At 37.9% G+C, this 21143-nt stretch overlaps 1 protein-coding gene across 2 annotated transcripts in view; it reads left to right on the top strand.

The window, feature by feature from the left end:
* The window catches only part of NELL2 (neural EGFL like 2), a 347194-nt gene that overhangs the window by 230782 nt on the left and 95269 nt on the right, over positions 1-21143 (top strand). For both annotated transcript variants that reach the window (XM_089674010.1, XM_089674009.1), the window contains one exon: positions 3102-3227. In XM_089674010.1, the coding sequence (XP_089530136.1) occupies positions 3102-3227 (126 nt within the window). The remainder of the gene's footprint in view (positions 1-3101; positions 3228-21143) is intronic.

The raw sequence follows: 21143 nt of genomic DNA, 5'->3' as shown, positions 1-21143 counted from the left end.
GATCTCATCTAAAAACTATTTAATCCTCTTTAAAAGACATTGCTTGCTCATCTTTAGGTAAAACCTCAGCTTTCCACTCCCTGTTTTTGTAAACTAACATTTTGCTGTAAGATGATGAAAGCTTTATTTTTAAGAATCAAGTAGAGGTAAGCTAACCACAAGTCTAACAATAGATAACATTTATATACAATTACTGGTAAAGAAAATGGTGTTATCCCCTGCAGCCAATTTTATTCCATCCCACATTTGAGTTATGTGCATTGGGGGTGGCATTGCTTTGCCTTGAAAAAGACTGAATGTCAAGTAGCTATCCATGCCTTTGCTTTTTATATGGGCCAGCCTGCCTTTGTAATTTATTTTTATGTATAGTTAATATAGTGTAGAGCATCACAACCATAAATTTGCCGTACAAAAGTATTGCTATACTTAATCAGGAAATGGTTCATTGCTAGTACTAATACATATACATGAAAAAGTATGTTTTTCCCAAATCTTGACTACTGCACAGATTAACAGATTATTCATTTTTTCACTGTTATAAAGTGGGCATCCCTTCCATACTGTCCTTTAGGTTCACAGAAATCTGCAGTGACAATTATGATATATTTTGTTACTCCTGGCCTTTAGGTCTTTGTAGCAAACATGCATGTGAATGCAAAACCGGACTGGAAATACTTTACAAAATCATCAAATAATATATCCGGTGTGATCTGAGAATGAGGTGGTATGGTTTAAGGCACTGGTTGTCAAACTTTGACCATTGTACTGATGGGAGCACTTATTAGTCCAAAGAGTACCTCCACCTCCTAAAGGTCAGCTTCACTCTTAGTGCTGCAGGAGACCTTGTCCATTAAAAACTTTAGGAGACTCAGTGGGGTAAGTACCATAGGGTGCAGCTTTGAGTTGTGACTTGATTCATCCTTCTGAATAAGTGCTTGTCATTTTACCTCAGCTATAAAGCTACATCTTAACAATTTCACATCCATAGGACGTGCCCAAATGTCCTTGGATGGGAAGGGTGATATCTCGGTCATTGCTGCAGCTGTGTCACCTATGGATAGTTTTAAGTGCTGTAGTTTGGCGCAAGCATGCGTAGTTTTAAAGCATGACATATTTGGGTATCTATTTACTCGGCATAATAACCTCTTTTATATTTTACCCAAAATCTGCTATTATATTTGTTTTGGGGTATTCAAGTCATTAAAGTGTATTTTAAAAAAAAAGTTTGAAATACCATGACATACAAAATTGCAAAACACACCATTTTATTCTCTAAGGCCTCTGCTTAAAATATGTATAATGTTTGGGGGTTATAAGTAGTTTTCTGGCAAAGAAAAAATGTTTTTTCATGTAGGAGAGGAATGTCTCAATTGGCCTGGACTGGAAGTGGTTAAACTGGTTGTAAACCTAAATGAAAAATGAACAAACCATATCCTTCTGTAGTGTTCACTGGCCTGAATCCAATGCACCTAGTGTGGTTCTTATCTGATCTTTCCTCCCTCTGCTATGCACAAGTCAGGTCCCCATCCCGTCTTCAGCACACAGCAGGTGATGGACAGCCTCAGCTTTGTATGTTTCCCTAAGAGACTGTGTAGAGAGGGGGGAGGTGTCCTTTCTTTCCATCCAGGTATCAGATTACACTCAGTTCCCTGCCCAGTCCATTGCAGTGTGCTGTCAGATCCACACCCCCTGTCCTCTGGAGCTGAGAAAAAGCCTTTGATCTGTGTGTTGTAGAAGACTGTAGAGGGCTGCAGATAAACAAGTACAATATACTGTATGTTGGGGGAATTATTTCATCTCTGTATCATCTGAGGTTTATCACTTCAGGGTTTTTTTGTAAGGGGTTTCAACCACTTTAATGCTATATTTGTCAGTGTAGAAAGAAAGATACCCTCTTTTATCAGGTGGTTAGTTTATATTCTGATGAAAGCATTTTTAGGATTAAAAACTGATTTTTGACTTATCCCAAACTTTACATGAGCATTGAAAACAAAAGCATAACGATTTTTATCCGTGAATGTTTACCCTATTTACTTAATAGTAGCTAAAAAATTAAGACATCTATATATTTCTGTAATATTTATTACATAACTATTTTAAATCTACACAATACAACCAGGTTGCATAGTGATTTATTTAAATGCCATTATTTTATGGTAAAATGTTTAGTTTAGAAAACAGATTTACATGAAACCTTCTAGCAGATTCCGTGTTCTTTCATTTTATCAAATGACAGTGGTGATAAGATTATTTTAGACATGAAGGCTTGGAAGCTGAAAGACTATAGCGTCTATGTTATGGGACCTCATATAAGTTAATGCCCCTGCCACTAAAAATTAGTGCGGTTACATTTTATTTTTTGAAAAATCCCCTCCCTTCAGTCTTATACTTACCTGTCCCTAATCCACTGTGATTTTGGTCTGTTCAAGCCTCCTCGGCAAGGTGACAGGTATGTGTAAGACTGAAAGGTAGAGTACTGAGTGGGGGCTCGGAAAAATAAATGTGACTGTACTAAAAGTCTTTAGATTCACATGAAGAGCACAGACTACCTGCTCTTTTTTATCCATGCAAGCAGTAGTGGACCCCTCGACATTAAATTACTCTTAATACCCTTTTCTTAGTAATCTGGAGATCTTACAACCCCTCATTATGATAAAGTACGGGTATTCACTCAAACCCTCTAACCCAGGCTGGCTCACATACAAAGAGCCTGGTGTACAGTAAATTTCATAAGCCTAAGTTAGCACTAAGAAATTTCTCATGGCCATAAACTTGGAAGCCTGATTGTCATTGGTGATGCAGAATACAGAAAGAAGCAATATATGCATTACAAGCTTAAGGTAATGCACATTTGGTGACCATTTGAGGTACGTTTTGGATTTTTAATGAAGGTGGTTGCTGAGAACTAAGATTAATGTAAGCTGAAAGGACCTTTCGATATCTGGCACAGCTGCAATGTTTGGTGGTTAGCATTAGTTACTTGTTGATTGGTTTCATTTGTTGCCTAAAATTACTGTTTAGCACATAATAAAGTAGACAAAACTGGTGCAACTCAAGTATTCTAGAACTCATCTTTATTCATGTTTCTGTTGCCTATCTAGATATTGATGAGTGTGCTGAAGGACGTCACTACTGTAGAGAAAACACTGTATGTGTTAATACTCCAGGATCTTTTATGTGCATTTGCCAACCTGGCTACATCAAAATTGATGACTATTCCTGCACAGGTAAAGACAAAACACATTTTATTTTAATAACTATTTTTATTCATACAAGAAACTAGGCATTCAAATCCCGAATAAGGATTTACAATATATTACAACATAAAACTCTTGCAAAGTAATATTTACTTCTTGATTGTTTATGCTATAACTTGGAACATGATTGTAAACTACATAAGTATTTAATTTTTTCAGCATTGTTATTCATTAAGGGAGTTTTATGAAACTGATATTGAAAAATAACTTTTTTCTGTCCTGAATAGTTGACACTTACATGGGGATATTTTTCAAAGGTTTATATGACACTGAAGCAAGGGTTTTAAATGTATCAACGTGTTGTCATAAAGATGAATTGTTTGTTTTTACTGACTCCAGAGAATTTTTTGAAAACTGTATTTTTATTTATTTAAAAAGTAGTCAGAACATAACAAAAGCACTCTCGGTATATTACAGTCCAAAGCACAATTAGCTCGCCATGCTTCCAAAACTAAACAGCAAAGAGCGGATATCAAGGTAGCTGATCTTTCTACTTGAACAGAATACAACGTGAAGATGGACAATCTAAACATCATATACAGTACTGTAGCTATCATACTATAGCACGGTAGAAATAACTAACATACAGTGGGGCAAAAAAGTATTTAGTCAGCCACCAATTGTGCAAGTTCTCCCACTTAAAAAGATGAGAGAGGCCTGTAATTGGCATCATAGGTAGACCTCAATTATGAGAGACAAAATGAGAAAAAAAATCCAGACAATCACATTGGCTGATTTGGAAAGAATTTATTTGCAAATTATGGTGGAAAATAAGTATTTGGTGAATATCAATATCAAGTTCATCTCAATACTTTGTTATATATCCTTTGTTGGCAATGACAGAGGTCAAACGTTTCCTGTAAGTCTTCACAAGGTTGGCACACACTGTTGCTGGTATGTTGGCCCATTCCTCCATGCAGATCTCCTGTAGAGCAGTGATGTTTTGGGGCTGTCGCTGGGCAACACGGACTTTCAACTCCCTCCAAATGTTTTCTATGGGGTTGAGATCTGGAGACTGGCTTGGCCACTCCATGACCTTGAAATGCTTCTTACGAAGCCACTCCTTCGTTGCCCGGGCGGTATGTTTGGGATCATTGTCATGTTGGAAGACCCAGCCACGGTTCATCTTCAATGCACTTGCTGATGGAAGGAGGTTTGCACTCAAAATCTCACGATACATGGCCCCATTCATTCTGTCCTGTACATGGATCAGTTATCCTGGTCCCTTTGCGGAGAAACAGCCCCAAAGCATGATGTTGCCAGCCCCATGCTTCACAGTAGGTATGGTGTTCTTTGGATGCAACTCAGCATTCTCTCTCCTCCAAACACGACGAGTTGTGTTTCTACCAAACAGTTCTATTTTGGTTTCATCTGACCATATGACATTCTCCCAATCCTCTTCTGGATCATCCACATGCTCTCTAGCAAACTTCAGATGGGCCCGGACATGTACTGGCTTAAGCAGGGGGACATGTCTGGCACTGCTGGATCTGAGTCCCTGGCGGCGTAGTGTGTTACTGATGGTAGCCTTTGTTACGTTGGTCCCAGCTCTCTGCAGGTCATTCACTAGGTCCCCCGTGTGGTCCTGGGATTTTTGCTCACCGTTCTTGTGATCATTTTGACCCCACAGGGTGAGATCTTGCGTGGAGCCCCAGATCGAGGGAGATTATCAGTGGTTTTTTATGTCTTCCATTTTCTAATTATTGCTCCCACAGTTGATTTGTTCACACCAAGCTGCTTGCCTATTGCAGATTCAGTCTTCCCAGCCTGGTGCAGGTCTACAATTCTGTTTCTGGTGTCCTTCGAAAGCTCTTTGGTCTTCACCCTAGTGGAGTTTGGAGTGTGACTGTTTGAGGTTGTGGACAGGTGTCTTTTATACTGATAACAAGTTCAAACAGGTGTCATTGATACAGGTAATGAGTGCAGGACAGAGGAGCCTCTTAAAGAAGAAGGTACAGGTCTGTGAGAGCCAGAAATCTTGCTTGTTTGTAGGTGACCAAATACTTATTTTCCACCATAATTTGCAAAATAAATTCTTTCCAAATCAGCCAATGTGATTGTCTGGATTTGTTTTCTCATTTTGTCTCTCATAGTTGAGGTCTACCTATGATGCCAATTACAGGCCTCTCTCATTTTTTTAAGTGGGAGAACTTGCACAATTGGTGGCTGACTAAATACTTTTTTGCCCCACTGTATATGGAGTGAGCCTAGAACTCTAAAATTGACATTAACCATTAGGCTACCAAAAAAGAGAGAGAGGAGCTAGAACAAGAGAGGACAACAAAAATAGAAGAGGATGTTTGATGTACTTTGTGGCCAAATGGAGCCTTCATTCCACATCCACCCTCAAGGCAGGAAGGGTATGGATAGTATTACATGGGCATAATTAAGGTCCAGAGAATTTTAATCTTAAAATATCAACCTTATTCCCCACATATTTCCTGCCTTACTCCTATAGTTGTGAAAGGAGTGTTAGGAGTGCTGGATCAAAATGAGAAAAGCATGCTTAATCTCCAGATCAAGAATGGCAGCTCTCTGTTATGCGTGGTATCTCCTGTGGGTCCCTGGAAAAGTCTAAAGTGTAAAATGGTGAGAGCAGCGCAAGTTAGTACAACTCCAGAAAATGTTTATTAATCTTAATAAAAAGGCAGAGGACAAATCAAACATGTTTCAGGGCTTCAAGACTCTCCTTTTATCAGGGCTTGGAAGATGGCTGCAATAGAAGATTATACTAAACAGAAAATTGTAAGGCAACACAAGTAATGACTGTAGTGTAACCTTCAACAGACAGACTGATCGTCTTTTACTGAACTTGTACTAATTTATAGCGCTCTGATCCTTTTACACTTTTTTTTTAACACGTTTTTGCTCTTATAGATGTATCTTACATGGTCACAGTTCAATGGAAATCATGGCAAACCCTAAGGCACTCATCCTTCTGATGGGTGGCTAAAAAAATAAATCCCTTTTGAATTTCTGCTTCCTTAGTTACCACTCTTCCTCTTAGCCTGGCAATTGCACAACTAATGCGCCTCAACACATTGGTGAAATCGTTCCTTTTCTCTGAGCTCTTGTAGGCATATAAACTGTATTAGACTGACAGACCATGCAATGCAGCAAAACCCTAACTGACTCACCCTGCTGCCTCTCCTAGTCTTAGTCTTAATGCAATTGAGGATTACAAGGGAGATTAAAACAAGGGGATTACAAGAAGCCAATATAAAGACAGATTTGAATATTTACTCTTGGTGTTTTTATAATATAATCGTTGATTTCTCAATCAATACTTATTAAAGGGTGGTTATTTAAGATGTTTAAAGTATATGTCAAGGCAAAATAAAAATAAATGTACATTTCTGAAATACATGCATATTTCCCAATGCTACTGCAGAAAAGTAACTGTTGATGAGCCAGAAATATAGTGTGTTCTTATACTCCTGTTTGTTACGACCACACAATGTATTACTTCTCTGAATTCCAAGCACATAGTGTCAGCCTTGTCTACTGATCGATTATGAAAAAAAAACTCCTTATTTCCCTGACCCCTCTTCAGCTCCATAATCTTTCCTTGTGCAAAGGCAGAGAGCACAGGAAGTTATAAGCTCACAGGATTCTGGCAGGATCGACCGGTACATTTTTACACTTATAGAACAGATATAGCAAACCACTTTCAATTATATATTTAGAAAACCAAAAAAGAAAAGGTTTATTATTCGAGTTTACATACATCTTAATTCAGAGTCTTCTGATACAAAAAAATACAATTTTGATACTTTTATAAAGCCATTTAAAACACTTAATTCACTTAGTGCACAAACATGTACTTATATGAAAGGTGCAGTAAGTTTAAAGTGAACCTGTAACCAGACCAAGTACGGTACATTAAAGAGCTATTATATTCTAAACCAGCATTAAAAGCCCTTTGAAACAATCCATCCTTTCCTCTGTAGTTTAAATAATAATCTAAATTCAACACATTTTATTTATCTCATGCAATGAAATCATTTGATTTTACCAGTCACCTAATTTGTATCAATGTCTCTTCAAAACAAAAAATTGCATTTCATATATTGATGCGGATTTATAACGCTGTAAGCCAGTTCTTACCCTCTAGCATACATAATTAATACAAGACCAGATTTATTATTGGACTTTGTAGTCCCATGTTTAGGGCACCAGTGATGGTAAATTTCATTTAGAACCCCAAATACATTGTGTTGTGGACAACCATTATTGTAGCATCCATTTGATAATCTCAGCAGAACATTTTTAAGTCTAACTTGGGGAAAAATCTTTTTTCCATCTCTTCCTCCAATCCCCCTTCAACGCATTCTGCCAGGAGTTAAGTGGTAAGTTATTTGGTGAAGTTAGTAATACTCACCTAAGTACCCCCATTCAGATCCCTGATTGATGCCAATTACACCTGTGGAGACTTCTTGTCCAGTGCCACACACGTTAACTTTCACTGGATTATCCTGTTGTGAGGATGGGTATAAGGGGGTTATGTGTATCTTGGAGCTGGCCTTAAAGACATTTGTGTCTGCATTAGTCTGCCTCTCTGTTGTTTGTTCACCCTTGGCACCTGTTCGCCCTTGTTATTATGGCTGGGAGGGATGCAATAGATGTGTGAATTGGTCCTGTGAGCAACCAAAAACAACCCCACTTGAAGTCGCCTACACCCTCCACATACTCATATACATGTGTCACAAAATCTAAACTATAATATTGCAGTGCCTTCTTACTAATGCAATGCTTCTCGTGAAAAACCTGTCACAAACCATGTAAATACCATATATCAAAACATACATTTTTTAAGAGAAAAAGTTCCATACAAAGTAGGATCTTTCTTGATACTCCTCCACTCTTTCACCACTTCACATCTTCATAAACATAAATCAGTGTTCCTCCATCATCACCCAGATTGTGCTCTCATCTGGAGCTTTTTGACCTCACCTTTTATAATGTTTGGTCATAAAGCACTTGTGTCCTCCTAGTGGGACTGATGGAATGATGGTTCCCCAAGTAGTTCTTCTGCCCCCGCAAACTTTAATGCTTGAATCTCCTTCTCCTCCTCTTTCAATCGCTCCGTTAAAAAAACGGTATAGGCAGAAATAGTGCTTTATCCTTTACAACTCTTTATTATTTAAATTAATTAAAATATCAAATCACGAAGTTTTGGTGCCAGATTGCACTAGATGTAAACAGCATAACACCAATAACACACTTCTTCTGTGTCCTTCCTCTGATCTTCCATTATCAAGATACTATTTTATATGGGACTATTTAGCCTAAAAAAAAATGTATGTTTTGATATATGGTATTTACACTTATTGGGTTAGTAAGGAGACACTGCACTAATATTTATTTTAGGGATGCAATATATATTGAGAAACTTCATAAGACACACAACTGGGTAGCACCTACTAGGGAAAGGTGAGGGGATTGGTTGGGCCCAGTAATTGTAGATGGACTATAAGAGCAGATGGTAGAGTGGTCTGTACTGCTGGATAAGGGCTGAAAATTGCTGAATGGAAGCTATATAGTATTAGTTGGGAAGGTAAGATTTTGCTGGATAGAGGAAGGGAGGTGTATGTCTGACTAATAGATGAAAATTCCTTCCCGGAGTTGTGGAGTTTTGATGGGAATATTATAATGCTTGTTTAATGCTAGTTGATTGCAATTTAGCACATTCCATGTCACACCTGCAAATGACCACCTCTACAATTTGGTACAATCTCCCAATAGTGTATTGGTCATAAAGTACTCTGTTTTGATGCCTATTGTGTGTGTAATAGGGTGAGAATAACATGGTATATGGTAATATGGCATCTGTGTTAAAATTGCAACAAGGCATCTCAGAAACATGTTATATAGCAACCAGACACGTCAGTGGCATAGTTTATTAACCTTTTTTAGTTGGCAAGGTTTGGTAAGTAAAATTATAATGTAAACCTATTGATATTGGAAAGTTTTTGTATATTAATGGTGTCCAAATTGAATTCTCTTCTACCAAGAAGATACTTCTTTATGTCCTACTAGTGTACAAGATAATATAAAAAGTCAGACACAGTCAGTACTGCTGTTAGGAACTGGCTGAAATTTCTGATATTGAAGGCACTTGATAGACAGGCAACTCTTTCAATTTTGCTGAAACTGCAGGAATCATGTGATGAGGTCTTACTCACTTTTATTCTTTAGCCACTTCAGCTCTCACAGCTGTAAACCCCTAAAGACCAAATTTTTCCATTTCTGCTGTGGTCCATTTTTTGTTCCTGGCAACACTTTGTCATTACATAAAGTGATAGTACACACACACTGTTTAATTTTCATTGTCCCTTCTATTTCTCTATGTGGATGATGGCACTGTAATTATTTTAATTAAAAAAAAAAAAAAAAATCTCAGTACCTTTTTCCTAATTGATATACAGCTGTCAAATGACCCAGCCCTTTCCAAGCCTGTCTCTAGGGAAACCTAACCAGGAAGATTTTCTTGTCTTCTGCTGCTGGTCACAAACAAAAAACAGCCTTTGGAATACAGAGTAAAAATAATATCAATAAAAGGTTTCAAATCATCATACAAATATATGTTTGAAATCAAATCTTTATTATTTTTTGGCAATAGGTACAAATAAGTCGTGGGCAGATTTCTGCCAGTCATAGGCTGTGTCACACCCTTCCAGCCTGTGTCTTAGAATAAGAGGGAGGTGAAGCCTCCATTATTCTACGTGTACTATCCCACCCACATTGTGTTTAGCTGGTTAGTGGACAAGGAGGAGGGAGGGAATGGGCTGTCTGTCATTTACCAATGTGTATACACCCACATGTGTGACTCTACAGTCAAATGGGCTGCTCAGATGTGATAGGAAATGTTCAGCATAGAAACTTACTGAAAACAGAGCTTGTGCAAAGCTGCCAACACTGCTCTGCAAAATCCCTAGCTGCATTGGGGACTTGGACAGAAGGGGGAGTTAGAGAACAACAGAATCAACCATGTTTTTTGCAGAGTACAGAAAGCGAATCTCATAGTGACTGAGTGAGTATGAACAGCATGTAAAACAGCATTTATTGATAGGTTTTATATGATGTGGGTTTAGTGACACTTTAATGTAACAAATTAATACCTATATTATTTTTGTTTATTTTAGGACAAGCAAAGTTTTCTTTGATGATATTGTCATCGAAAAATGGTTTATTTTCATGCAATCAATAAAGAAAAAAGCAACATTAGAAAAAAACTTATCTACACAGTGTTAGATAAAAGGAATATACATAAAGTTTCTGTATATAAAAACTATGCATTTTATTCTATAATTTGTCATGTTTAAAAAGTACACCAACATTATGATTCTAGAACAAAGAATTGCAAACTTTCTAAAAAGTTCAATAAAGGTGCCTTTTTTTAATATGAGACCAAAAGTTAATAAAAATCAGCAGGAAAATGGTTAAGGAGAGAAGGGCAGAATGTGTGAATTAGGGCTGATTAGGGTAGGAAAGGTTAAAAAAGAAAAAAAATTATACTCACATCGGTGGATGCAAGCTTTGATCTGATGATGCATCTGTCCTCCATTGGCTCTGCATAGAGAACTGAGCAATCAAAGAAGTGATCTCTCAGTTCTCCCCCTCCACTCTGAGCAGACAGCTGGGACTGTCGGACTCTAGAGCACTGGGCTGTGGGAGGGACTGAATCACATAGGCTACTTTCACACTGATCCACCAAAAAAACACAGCAAAAACGCATAGGCATTCTTGCCGCTCTTTCTGAGCATTTTTAAAGGACACGTGACTTAAAAACTGCACCAAAAATGCTTCTCAGAGGCGTTTGAGGTGCTTTTCAGGTGTTTTTCCATTGATTTCAATGGGAAAAGGCATTTTCGGGGCTTTTTTTTTTTTAACTCCCCAAACATGCCCCAAAAGATGCTACAAGCAGGAGTTTTTACACCGCACCGCATGCGCAACATACATAGATATACATTCACATACATTGGGAAGCGTTTTTCTTGAGCTTTTCAGGCGCTTTTTTTAATGCAAAAACTCTTCAAAAACTCCTCAGTGTGAAAATAGCCTCAGAGGCTGATAAGTAATTAATAAGCGGTTAAATAGGAAAACATTTTATTAACTGCTTAAGGACTGGCCTATAGTAGATATATTGCTACAGGGCGGCACCTGTGTGCAAAATCATGTATTTTGCATTCCCGGGAAGGGGGCACGCGAGAGCGGGGAGGAACATTGTTTTGTTTACAAATTATCTTCCTCCTTGTCAGCTCAAGCACACTGCTTGGGATGGCTGTACACAGTACAGCCATCCCGATCAGTGTACTTACAGTGAAGAACACACCCCCCACCCCCTAGTAAAACACACACAGCACACAGTTAACCCTTTGATCGCCCCTCACATCAACCCCTTCCTGCCCAGTGCCATTAGTACAGTGTCAGGGCTTTTTTTTAGCACTGATCACTGTATTGGTGTCACTAGAGATGTCAGTGATAGCAAGTTAGTTCTCCCCCAGTTTCAGAATGTCTGTGACAGTCCCACTAAAATTCGTTGATCCCGCTATTACTAGTAGAATAAAAAATCCCATTATCTATATCACCATTTGTAAACACTATAACTTTCACGTAAACCAATTAAATTACACATATTGGGATTGTTTATAGCAAAGAAATGTCGCAGAATACATTTTGGCCTAAGTTTTATGATGAAATGGCAGAATGGTAGCCGGCAAAATCCCTCAGCAATCCGGGTGGACGCCATATGGCGTCCTCCCGGCCATGCGCAGTTTGCGCACCTGCAGAGCCGCGCAGCTGCGCAATCTATCACCGGCCATGTACCTCGGTCACGGCCGATGACAGATCTGAGTACCGGCCCCGTTTCCTGTATCATGTGACCTGCTGTGACCAATCACAGCAGGTCACATGACAGTTGTATACAATGGATGGCTTCATTCATGCCATCCATTGTATAGTAGTGTGCCTAGCTGTGGATGGTCACAGCGATCACATGCACAAACTGGGCCAATCACAGCCACGCTGTGTCATGTGATTAACAGTGGCCAAATCACAGCTAAGCACAAAAAAAAAAAAAACCCTGAATGAATCAATGTCATTCAGGTAAATGCTTGCTTATAGCAAAGTAATTCTTTGCTATAAGCAAATTGTGTAAAAAAAAATAAAAAATACTGATCACTTCCCCAAAATAGTACAATGTTACTGTGGTTGTACTACTTTGGTCAAAGTGAAATATGAAAAAAAAAATCTTAAAAAAAAGAAAAAAGAATGTAATTAAAAATAATAAAAAAAAAAATTAATTTTTTTTTTCATACTGTCACCAGTCAGTGTCCCTGATCACTGCCATGCCAGTTATATGAAGACGCTGTACTGCACTGGCGACAGTCTGACTTTCTACTTTGCTAAAAGGGGTCATTTGGGGGATATCTGTACTGTTCTGACATTCTTGGACCTCAAGAAATTAGATTGGCCGTCAGTACTTCAGGATTGATCAATTTTCAGATCTATACCATAGTTTGTGAACTCTATAACTTTCCTACAAACTAAAAAATACATCCTAATTTGGGTTATTTTCACCAAAGACGTGTAGCAGAATACATTTTGGCCTAAATTTATGAAGAACAATTATTTATTTGCAAACTTTTATAACAGAAACAAAGAAAAACTTGTTTTTTTTTCAAAATTGTCAGTCTTTTTTTGTTAAATTAGCAAAAAATAAAAACCCCAGCGGTGATTAAATACCACCAAAAGAAAGCTCTAGTTGTGTGAAGACAATGATAAAATTTTAGTTTGGGTATAGTGTTGTATGATTGCGCAATTGTCATTCAAAGTGTGAGAGAGCTGAGACCTGAAAATGGCCTGGGAGGGAAAGGGGTAAAAGTGCCCTGTATGGAAATGGTTAATAGCAAAAAAGTCCAAAATATAGTTTTTTTTCTCAAAATTGTCGGTCTTTTTTTTGCCTATAGCACAAAAAATAAAAAATGCACAGGCAATCAATTACCACTGGAAGAAAGCTCAATTCATGGGAGAAAAAGGACGTAAAATTCATTTGGGTGCAGTGTTTCATGACCGTGCAATTGTCAGTTAAAGTAATGCAGCGCCGTAATGCAAAAAATGGCCTGGTCATAAAGGGGGTAAGTGCTTAAAAAAAAAAAAAGTATGTCACGCTGCATTAACTGACCACATATGCAGATGAATGCTTATTCCTGTGATCTTCAGATGACTGGAACAGAGTAAATACAAAAGTAACAATATTACTTTTTATCTTTCTATGTCTTGCATCAGAACAGTTTGTACAAACTTATTACATGATTATATTATTATATATATATTAAAAAAATGTAATATATTAAAGGCAAAGAGCCAATTCACTTTGCAATGAAAGTTGCGCTGTGAAAGGGAATTTTCCTCAGAGCTTAGTGAATGTGGTGCTGTTTTACTTTGTGAAAAATACAAAATTATTAATTCTGGGGATAATTCCCCTTCAAAGTGCAACTTGGCTTATAAAGTGAACTGTCAGTTTGCTTTTAGTAAATCAACCCTATTGTGTTAGTCATTTTTTTGACAGTATCAGCTAAAATGGATGCTTTATTTAAATCATGCAATTCCTGGCTGTCATTCTGACAGTTGAAATTGACAAGTTAAGGAGGACAGGTCGGAGAACAAGGCATACTACATATACCCTGTGTACTTTAATGAATATTTTATGGGGCATGTGTAACATGGCCAGTGTCCACAACTGGTTATTTAGCATGGAGTTTACTGACTGTTATTCACAAATTTATTATAGAGCCCAGAACCCTCCTGACTAGGCCGCTAGTGGATTATTTTTCCTCCTCCGTAAAGTGTTTATAGAATGGCTTTCTGATTAAAAACCACCAAATCCAACCTGCACCGATGCCAGATGTATACAAACAAATGGTTGTGCAAAGTCTTCCCCATTAGTTTTCGTTCAAAGCAGTCTCAGGCTGAGTAGAATAGCCGCTGTCATGTTAGCATGTTGCAGTTAAGGACTTTTGCTTCCTAGGTGGATGCAGTGATATATTTGAAGATGTCCAATGTACCCCCTGCTGAGTCAGAGCCAGGGATTGCAGAGCATTCATTTTAACTTTTGTAGTGGGCATGTTGGACCTTTGTATTTCTTCCCCACATAGAGCACAGTGAGCTGCTAGAAGAGAGCAGGTGTCATGTACCTGTCTGCAGAGTCTGAGATGACGAGAGTGGCCTCCTGCAGAGTTCCCGTCCAAGCATCCCTGGACATTGAGATAGGGTCTGCAGGGGTGAAGGAAAGGCACAAGTCCCAAGGCGCAGATAGCGTGAGCAAGAACTTGGGAGTGCTGGTATATGACGAGCAAAAGCTCAGATGACGATGGTCCCAAACCTGTTCGAGTGGTAGCTGAATGGAAGGAAACCAGGATGTAAGCAGAATCTGCCAGGAACCGGCAAATGTCTGCAACATCTGATTCACTAGGCAAAAATGTGTCGAGGTCCATAGAAAAGGCAGACAGCAAACATGAGCAGGCAAGGATAATCTGAGAGCAGGGTCAGAGACAAAGCCAGGCCAGTAACAGGATCAACATGCATATCAGAAATTGGATAACAGAAACAAAATTGAAGACCATTCAGCAAAGGACTAGTGCAGAGTCTGCATGTGGTCGTACGTGTGAGCAATGATGTTCATGCAGTCCGTCTTCTGTGCCTGTAGAAATGTACATGCTTTTGCACATGCACATTAGATGCACATTAGCCATACAGTGTACCTTAGCCTAACAGCTGGCACCATGGTTCCTGACAGCAGGGATGTAGCTGATATAGAATGAAAACAAATAGTAAGGCTTTAAACATCTATTGTTTTGGAATGTATTTAGCTGAATTAAACTGAAGATTTAGGTAAGTTTTAAGAAAAGACCATTCTTATTGTTATGGATTTTTGCACATTAATCCTTGTATTATTTGCTCAATGGTTCACTTGTCTGTACATGGTTAAATGTCAACAGTTTTTTAAGGGGGGGGGGTTAGTTTTACTGGATGCTCAGATCCATATTCACGGGTGTATTCTTGAATGTGTATGAATTGACAAGTTCATCTGAAATGGCTTTTTAAAATATTTAAAAGTAAAGAACATCAGATACATCCAACATAATTCAGGAGAAAAAAGCCTGCACATTCTTCAGGGCTTGAGCAGTTGATATTAAAATCGCAACAGAATGTGCTAAGGGACCTGTGTTAAGGTTTGACTAGTGTCTCCTAACAGGTACTAAAAGCAGCTGCCTTTATCATCAACTACTGAAGCCCTGAAGACAGGGGAGGCTTTTTTTTTCTCCTAAAACATGTTTCCTGCATCTGAAGCTCTTAACCATTCAGTGTTTCAGAAAGTCCTTTAAGTGAGATTAACTTTTGTACTAGGTGCTCCTCCATACATATCAAAGAATTTACCATCTGTTTCTTAAAGGAAAAATCACCTTGTGGTAGATCCACTGGAACCAACTTTCACTTGTATCTGTCCACCTCTATCATACACATATCAAGCATATTCATAGGAGTTTCCTATGACCATGCAATTATTATGAACAATAGCACTCATTGACAGCCTTCCTAAAGAGGTGTTGAAGAAGTTTGTATCCCAAAAAGTAGCCAAATTGCCAAAATTATAGGCATGTTGAAATAGATATACTGATATGTGTTCGTTTGGATATCTTTTAATATGGCAGCCTAGTTGTTACACTTGTTTCTCACATGAATAAAGTTTGTAGGTGTGTTGTTTGTAGATGTAGTTTTTCTTGTAATTACTTTATTTGTACATAGGACATATAATATAAATAAAAGATTGAGTAGGGTGTCAACTGAAGTACAAAATGCAGCATTGCAATTGCAATAACATCATGTTATGTACGTAAACAAAGAATATTAACAGTCACCCGAGCCATATGAGAACCCAATAGGTCCTAAACACTTGTGCCAGAGTAATAGAACCATAGAACATGTCATGGGCAGGACTGAAATGTAGCAGTAGGGAATCATCTTGGAGTGACGATGATAGGGGCAATTCCGGGATGAACATGACTCACTGATGAACTAAATATAAAATTAATAAAAACATATCGTAGGTAGGGTTGCCCACCTACAGTACTGAAGGCACGCTGACCGCGAAAAAGAGGGGGAGTATAGGAAAGAGAGAAGGGGATAATCCCGCAAAAGGAACTGCGGGACCAGAGGGAATTAGGGAAAAGGAACAGAAGCATGACGGGGGAGATAATGTAAAGGTAAAGGCGGGTTTAGAGCGAGAAAGAGAAAAAGAGAAGCAGGTCAGAGACCAGACGGTTTTGCATCCTCTCCCGAGGCGTAAAGAAGGGCAAAAAGAGGTAAAGACCTTACTGATCGAGGGCAATTTTGGCCAGATATGCATCCGTAAATACAAAATGTTGCCAGGGGCGCCAAGTGTCCCTTAAGTTCTCCTCTTTGTTGTGTAGAGTGGCAGTCAGATCCTCCCTGTCCCTCAGCTTGTTCACGTTCAAGAACCATAATGAAAGAGTAGGAGGGGGGGGATCCTTCCACCAAAGTGGAATACAGGCCTTAGCAGCGTTAAGCAGTTGGATAGTAAGGGAGGCTTTATATTTCTTGATCGGTCTCCCTGACAGATGCAGCAGGCAACCCACCGGTTCGTCACACAAGGCTGTAAGTTGTCGAATAAAGTCAATCACTCCCTGTCAAAAAGAGTTTGTAGATATAGTTTGACAGTTGTGCTAAAAAAAAATATATCTTTGTAATGATACATATCTGATCTACCTAGCCATCATGTATACAGCAAGCTAATTACTGAAAGGCAATTAAAAATATCTGCAGGCTATACTAACAGTTCACTTGTATGATGAATTCTTTGATCACTAAAGGTCTTTTGTGCTTTTGTGGTATAATGATATGACAGAAATCGTAACACATGGTCGGTTCTGTTGGAAGCAAAAAGAGGAAGCTATTTCTCTTTTATGAGATGTATTCTTTTATCTATGGATGGTAAAAGCAAAAGAGAGAATACTACATTCCTGAAGTAATTTGAATAACAATATAAAGCTAAAATAGATGTGAAGGGCTTTCTACCTAGTTATTCAAATATTTGCAGTGGGAAAATAAAATTTACTTATACTATTGTCTACGCTGATTCAGTTTTACCTATGCTCAACTTATACACTGCATTAAATATTTAAAGGCATTCCAATGTAAAGTCAAGTTATTCCAATACACTTCATATTGTACTTGCAAGTGCAAATTTCTATCAAAAACATTTCATTAAATACGTACAGTACTTTCTATGCTTTTTATTTACAATAATGTAAAAATGGTCAGTGGACTTAGTTTTCAGACATAACTAGGAAATGTCTGCAGAAAAATGTGCCTATATGCTTTGATGCACGTTGGGTTGGGTAATTCTAATGAACAGATTGCCTGGTTTGTCCCCTAAAAGTTGATGTTTATAACTATAAAGGATTTTTTGGAGGACTTGAGTTTCTGTTTTAAAGTTTGGGTTAAATTTAAGGATAAGCTTGATAAAATGTTTGTTTCTGGTTTCATTATACAGTTTTATTGCCTAGCCTGACTTAGATGTGTTGAAGTTCTTAACTTCAATGTCAAAAGAGCAAAGTAATAATGTAAACATAGAAACAATGTAAAAATTTAATATATTAGACCTCAAATGTTTGTCCTTAATATGATCCTTACTAAAGCTATTGCACAGCTGTTTTATAGGTATTAATTTAAATACTTATTTACCGGGGATAAAATGCACGATAATGCTATCATATCGTTTGTCTACCGTGTGTACAGTAATGTGTAGGAACATCACTTTCACGAACAATGTCAGCAACATTCTCTCAGTTCTCACTCTGTACAAAACTAGTAGATGTGAGTTTTGTCCCTCAGCAGGAAAAATTCAGACTTTGGTGTTCAAACCTCGAAGATCTGTATTTTATTAATAATTTCATTTTCTGTATGAACACTGTTTTAGTATTATTTGAGATAGTTAAGAGAAACATGCTTTTTGGGTTACCTGTTCTAGACCATACAGTATATAATGATAGAAACTTGGACTTTTAAGATGTATTTTAGTGACAGCTTAAGTTTATCCTTGGGATTTATTATAATATTTAACAGGGAATTGCAGTATTTTGAAGGTTCTAATGAAATCAGTAGAATAAAATGGCATCGTTTAGATGTGCAGTGTTAAGGTTTCTTGGCTTCCTCCATTTTTGATAATGGTTCTCCTTGCTACACACTCCTAGTATCCACCAAAACATCATGCTTCCTCACAGTTTGTCTGCTCTCTATAGAATGCAGAAAAAATAGAAACACAGATTCTTTGACCTTGCTTCCTTCCCTATAAAGTAAGATTGGCATACGTAAAGTGTATCTCCACTTTTACAGTAAAATTTGATAAAACCCCCATGCGCACATGCACAAAGAAAAAAAAAAAGTCAAAGCATTTTTTGAAGAAAGCTTGTTTGGAATAGAGGATGTTTCCCAAAAAGTACCATCCATATGTCACAGATCATCTTTCTCCTGTGATAGTTAGGTCTTCCTCTTTCCCATGGCTATGTGCCCGAGATATAGCTTAATGCTGAACATAATGTATAAAAGATGTGTGCCCAGATATATCTTTATTGCTTGTCACTTGCTATTGACATTTGTACCTGGTACCATATATCAGCAAACTTTGCACAGACTGCATAGAAGTACTGCGTGAATGTCCTTTATTCCAAGGCTCAAATTATCACCTTGCAGACAGGTTTGGATTCAATCTGGGACATAGTCTGCATACAGTTTGTACTTTCTCCCTATGTCTGGGTAGGTTTCACTTGTTTGCTGCAGTATCCACACACAAACTAACATTATACTAGTAGTTTAATTGGCTTTCGCCCAATATCATCCTTAGCATATCTATGTGTTTGACATTGAACTATCCATTTCTTCAGGGGCAGGGGCCTAAGTAAATGGATTTATGTACAGTATACAACGTTACATAGTGATGGAGCTATAGAAATGAAAATGCTTGAGAATATGTACAAAATATGTTTATTAAAAATAATTACCAAATAAACAAGTATTGCATATACTTTTAGGTATCTGCTGCCAGGTTCTACGTGCTTAGCCATTTATATGTATAGATCATGTTTACTGTTTAAATTAAATGTACAGAGGTTAGGAGTACACATGCAGTACCTAAACATTGTATGGGGAATAGGCATTACAAGTGCATCCATTCATTTCAGTAGTCAAAGGAACTGAATACTCAGGTATTTTTTATAGTTGAAAACATCTGTGTTTTAATCACAATATCTGTAGAATATGGCACAAAAGTCTAATAAGGCTGTACAATCACACCACTAGACTCATTAGCTACACAGAGGAGGTCAGGGAAAGAATAATAACTAGCTTAATTATGTGAGGTAGGCAGGAGTAGGAGTGAAGCAGCTGGGATCTAGCTTGCCAAAACTGTGTGTGGGGAAAACATTGCTTGCCAGGAACGGTTTTAAATGAAGACTTGTAATATCAAGGAGAGGAGGAGAAGAAGTAATGTTCTTGAGTGTTAATTGAAATACAAGCAGAGACTACTGATCCATTAACATTAAGCTTATTGACAGGTAGAGGGCTGCCAAAAAATAATTTAACCAACAGGTTCCTTTCTATAGACCTTTATTTTCTCCTACTAATAATGACCACACGTCTTGATGAAAGTCCCCTCAAAGTATATATATATTATTGTGCAAACCAAATACTATATCAAATTACATATACACATTACTCTTCTATAACAGGTGAGCAAAGCCTTTGGTACCAAAGATGAAAAGGACAATTTGGCCTCCCCATTGCTAGTGCCATTTCTGTGCATTGAGACAACTGACATCAAGAGAAACATACAGTGGATATAAAAAGTCTACACACCCCTGTTAAAATATCAGGTTTCTGCAATGTAAATAAATGAGACAAAGATAAATCATTTCAGAACTTTTCCACCTTTTAATGTAACCTATAAACTGTATAACTCAGTTGAACAACAAACTGAAATCTTTTAGGTGGAGGGAAGTAAAAATAAAAAAACTAAAAGAATATGTTGCATAAGTGTGCACACCCTTAAACTAATACTTTTTGAAGCACCCTTTGATTTTATTACAGCACTCAGTCTTTTTGAGTATGAGTCTATCAGCATGGAACATCTTGACTTGGCAATATTTGCTCACTCTTCCTAGCAAAAACACTCCAAATCTGTCAGATTGTGAGGGCATCTCCTGTGCCCAGCCCTCTTCAGATCACCCCACAGATTTTTGATTGGATTCAGGTCTGGGCTCTGGCTTGGCCATTCCAAAACTTGAATCTTCTTCTGGTGAAGCCACTCCTTTGTTAATGTGAATGTATGTTTTGGGTCATTGTCATGCAGAAATATGAAGTTCCTGTTCATGTTCAGCTTCCTAGCAGAAGCCTGAAGGTTTTGTACCAATATCCTCTGGTATATGGAACTGTTCATAATACCCTTTACCTTCACTAAGGCCCCAGTTCCAGCTGAAGAAAAACACCACCATGCTTCACTGTGGGTATGGTGTTCTTTTGGTGACGTGCAGTGTTGTTTTTGTGCCAAACATATCTTTTGTAATTATGGCCAAAAAGTTCAACTTTGGTTTCATCAGACCATACCACATTTTCCCACATGCTTTTGGGAGACTTCAGATGTGTTTTTGCAAAATTTAGGCGGGCTTGGATGTTTTTCTTCGTAAGAAAAGGCTTCCGTCTTGCCACTCTACCCCATCGCCCAGACATTTGAAAATACGAGAGATTGTTGTGTATCACACAGCCAGTACTTGCCAGATATTCCTGCAGCTCCTTTAATGTTGCTGT

Source organism: Staurois parvus, unplaced genomic scaffold (genome assembly GCF_062004578.1).
Source record: "Staurois parvus isolate SC_StPar_1 unplaced genomic scaffold, SC_StPar_1.0 ptg000147l, whole genome shotgun sequence".
Taxonomy (NCBI): Eukaryota; Metazoa; Chordata; class Amphibia; order Anura; family Ranidae; genus Staurois; species Staurois parvus.
Note: the sequence above shows the minus strand (reverse complement) of the source record. Positions and strands in the feature narration are given on the sequence as shown.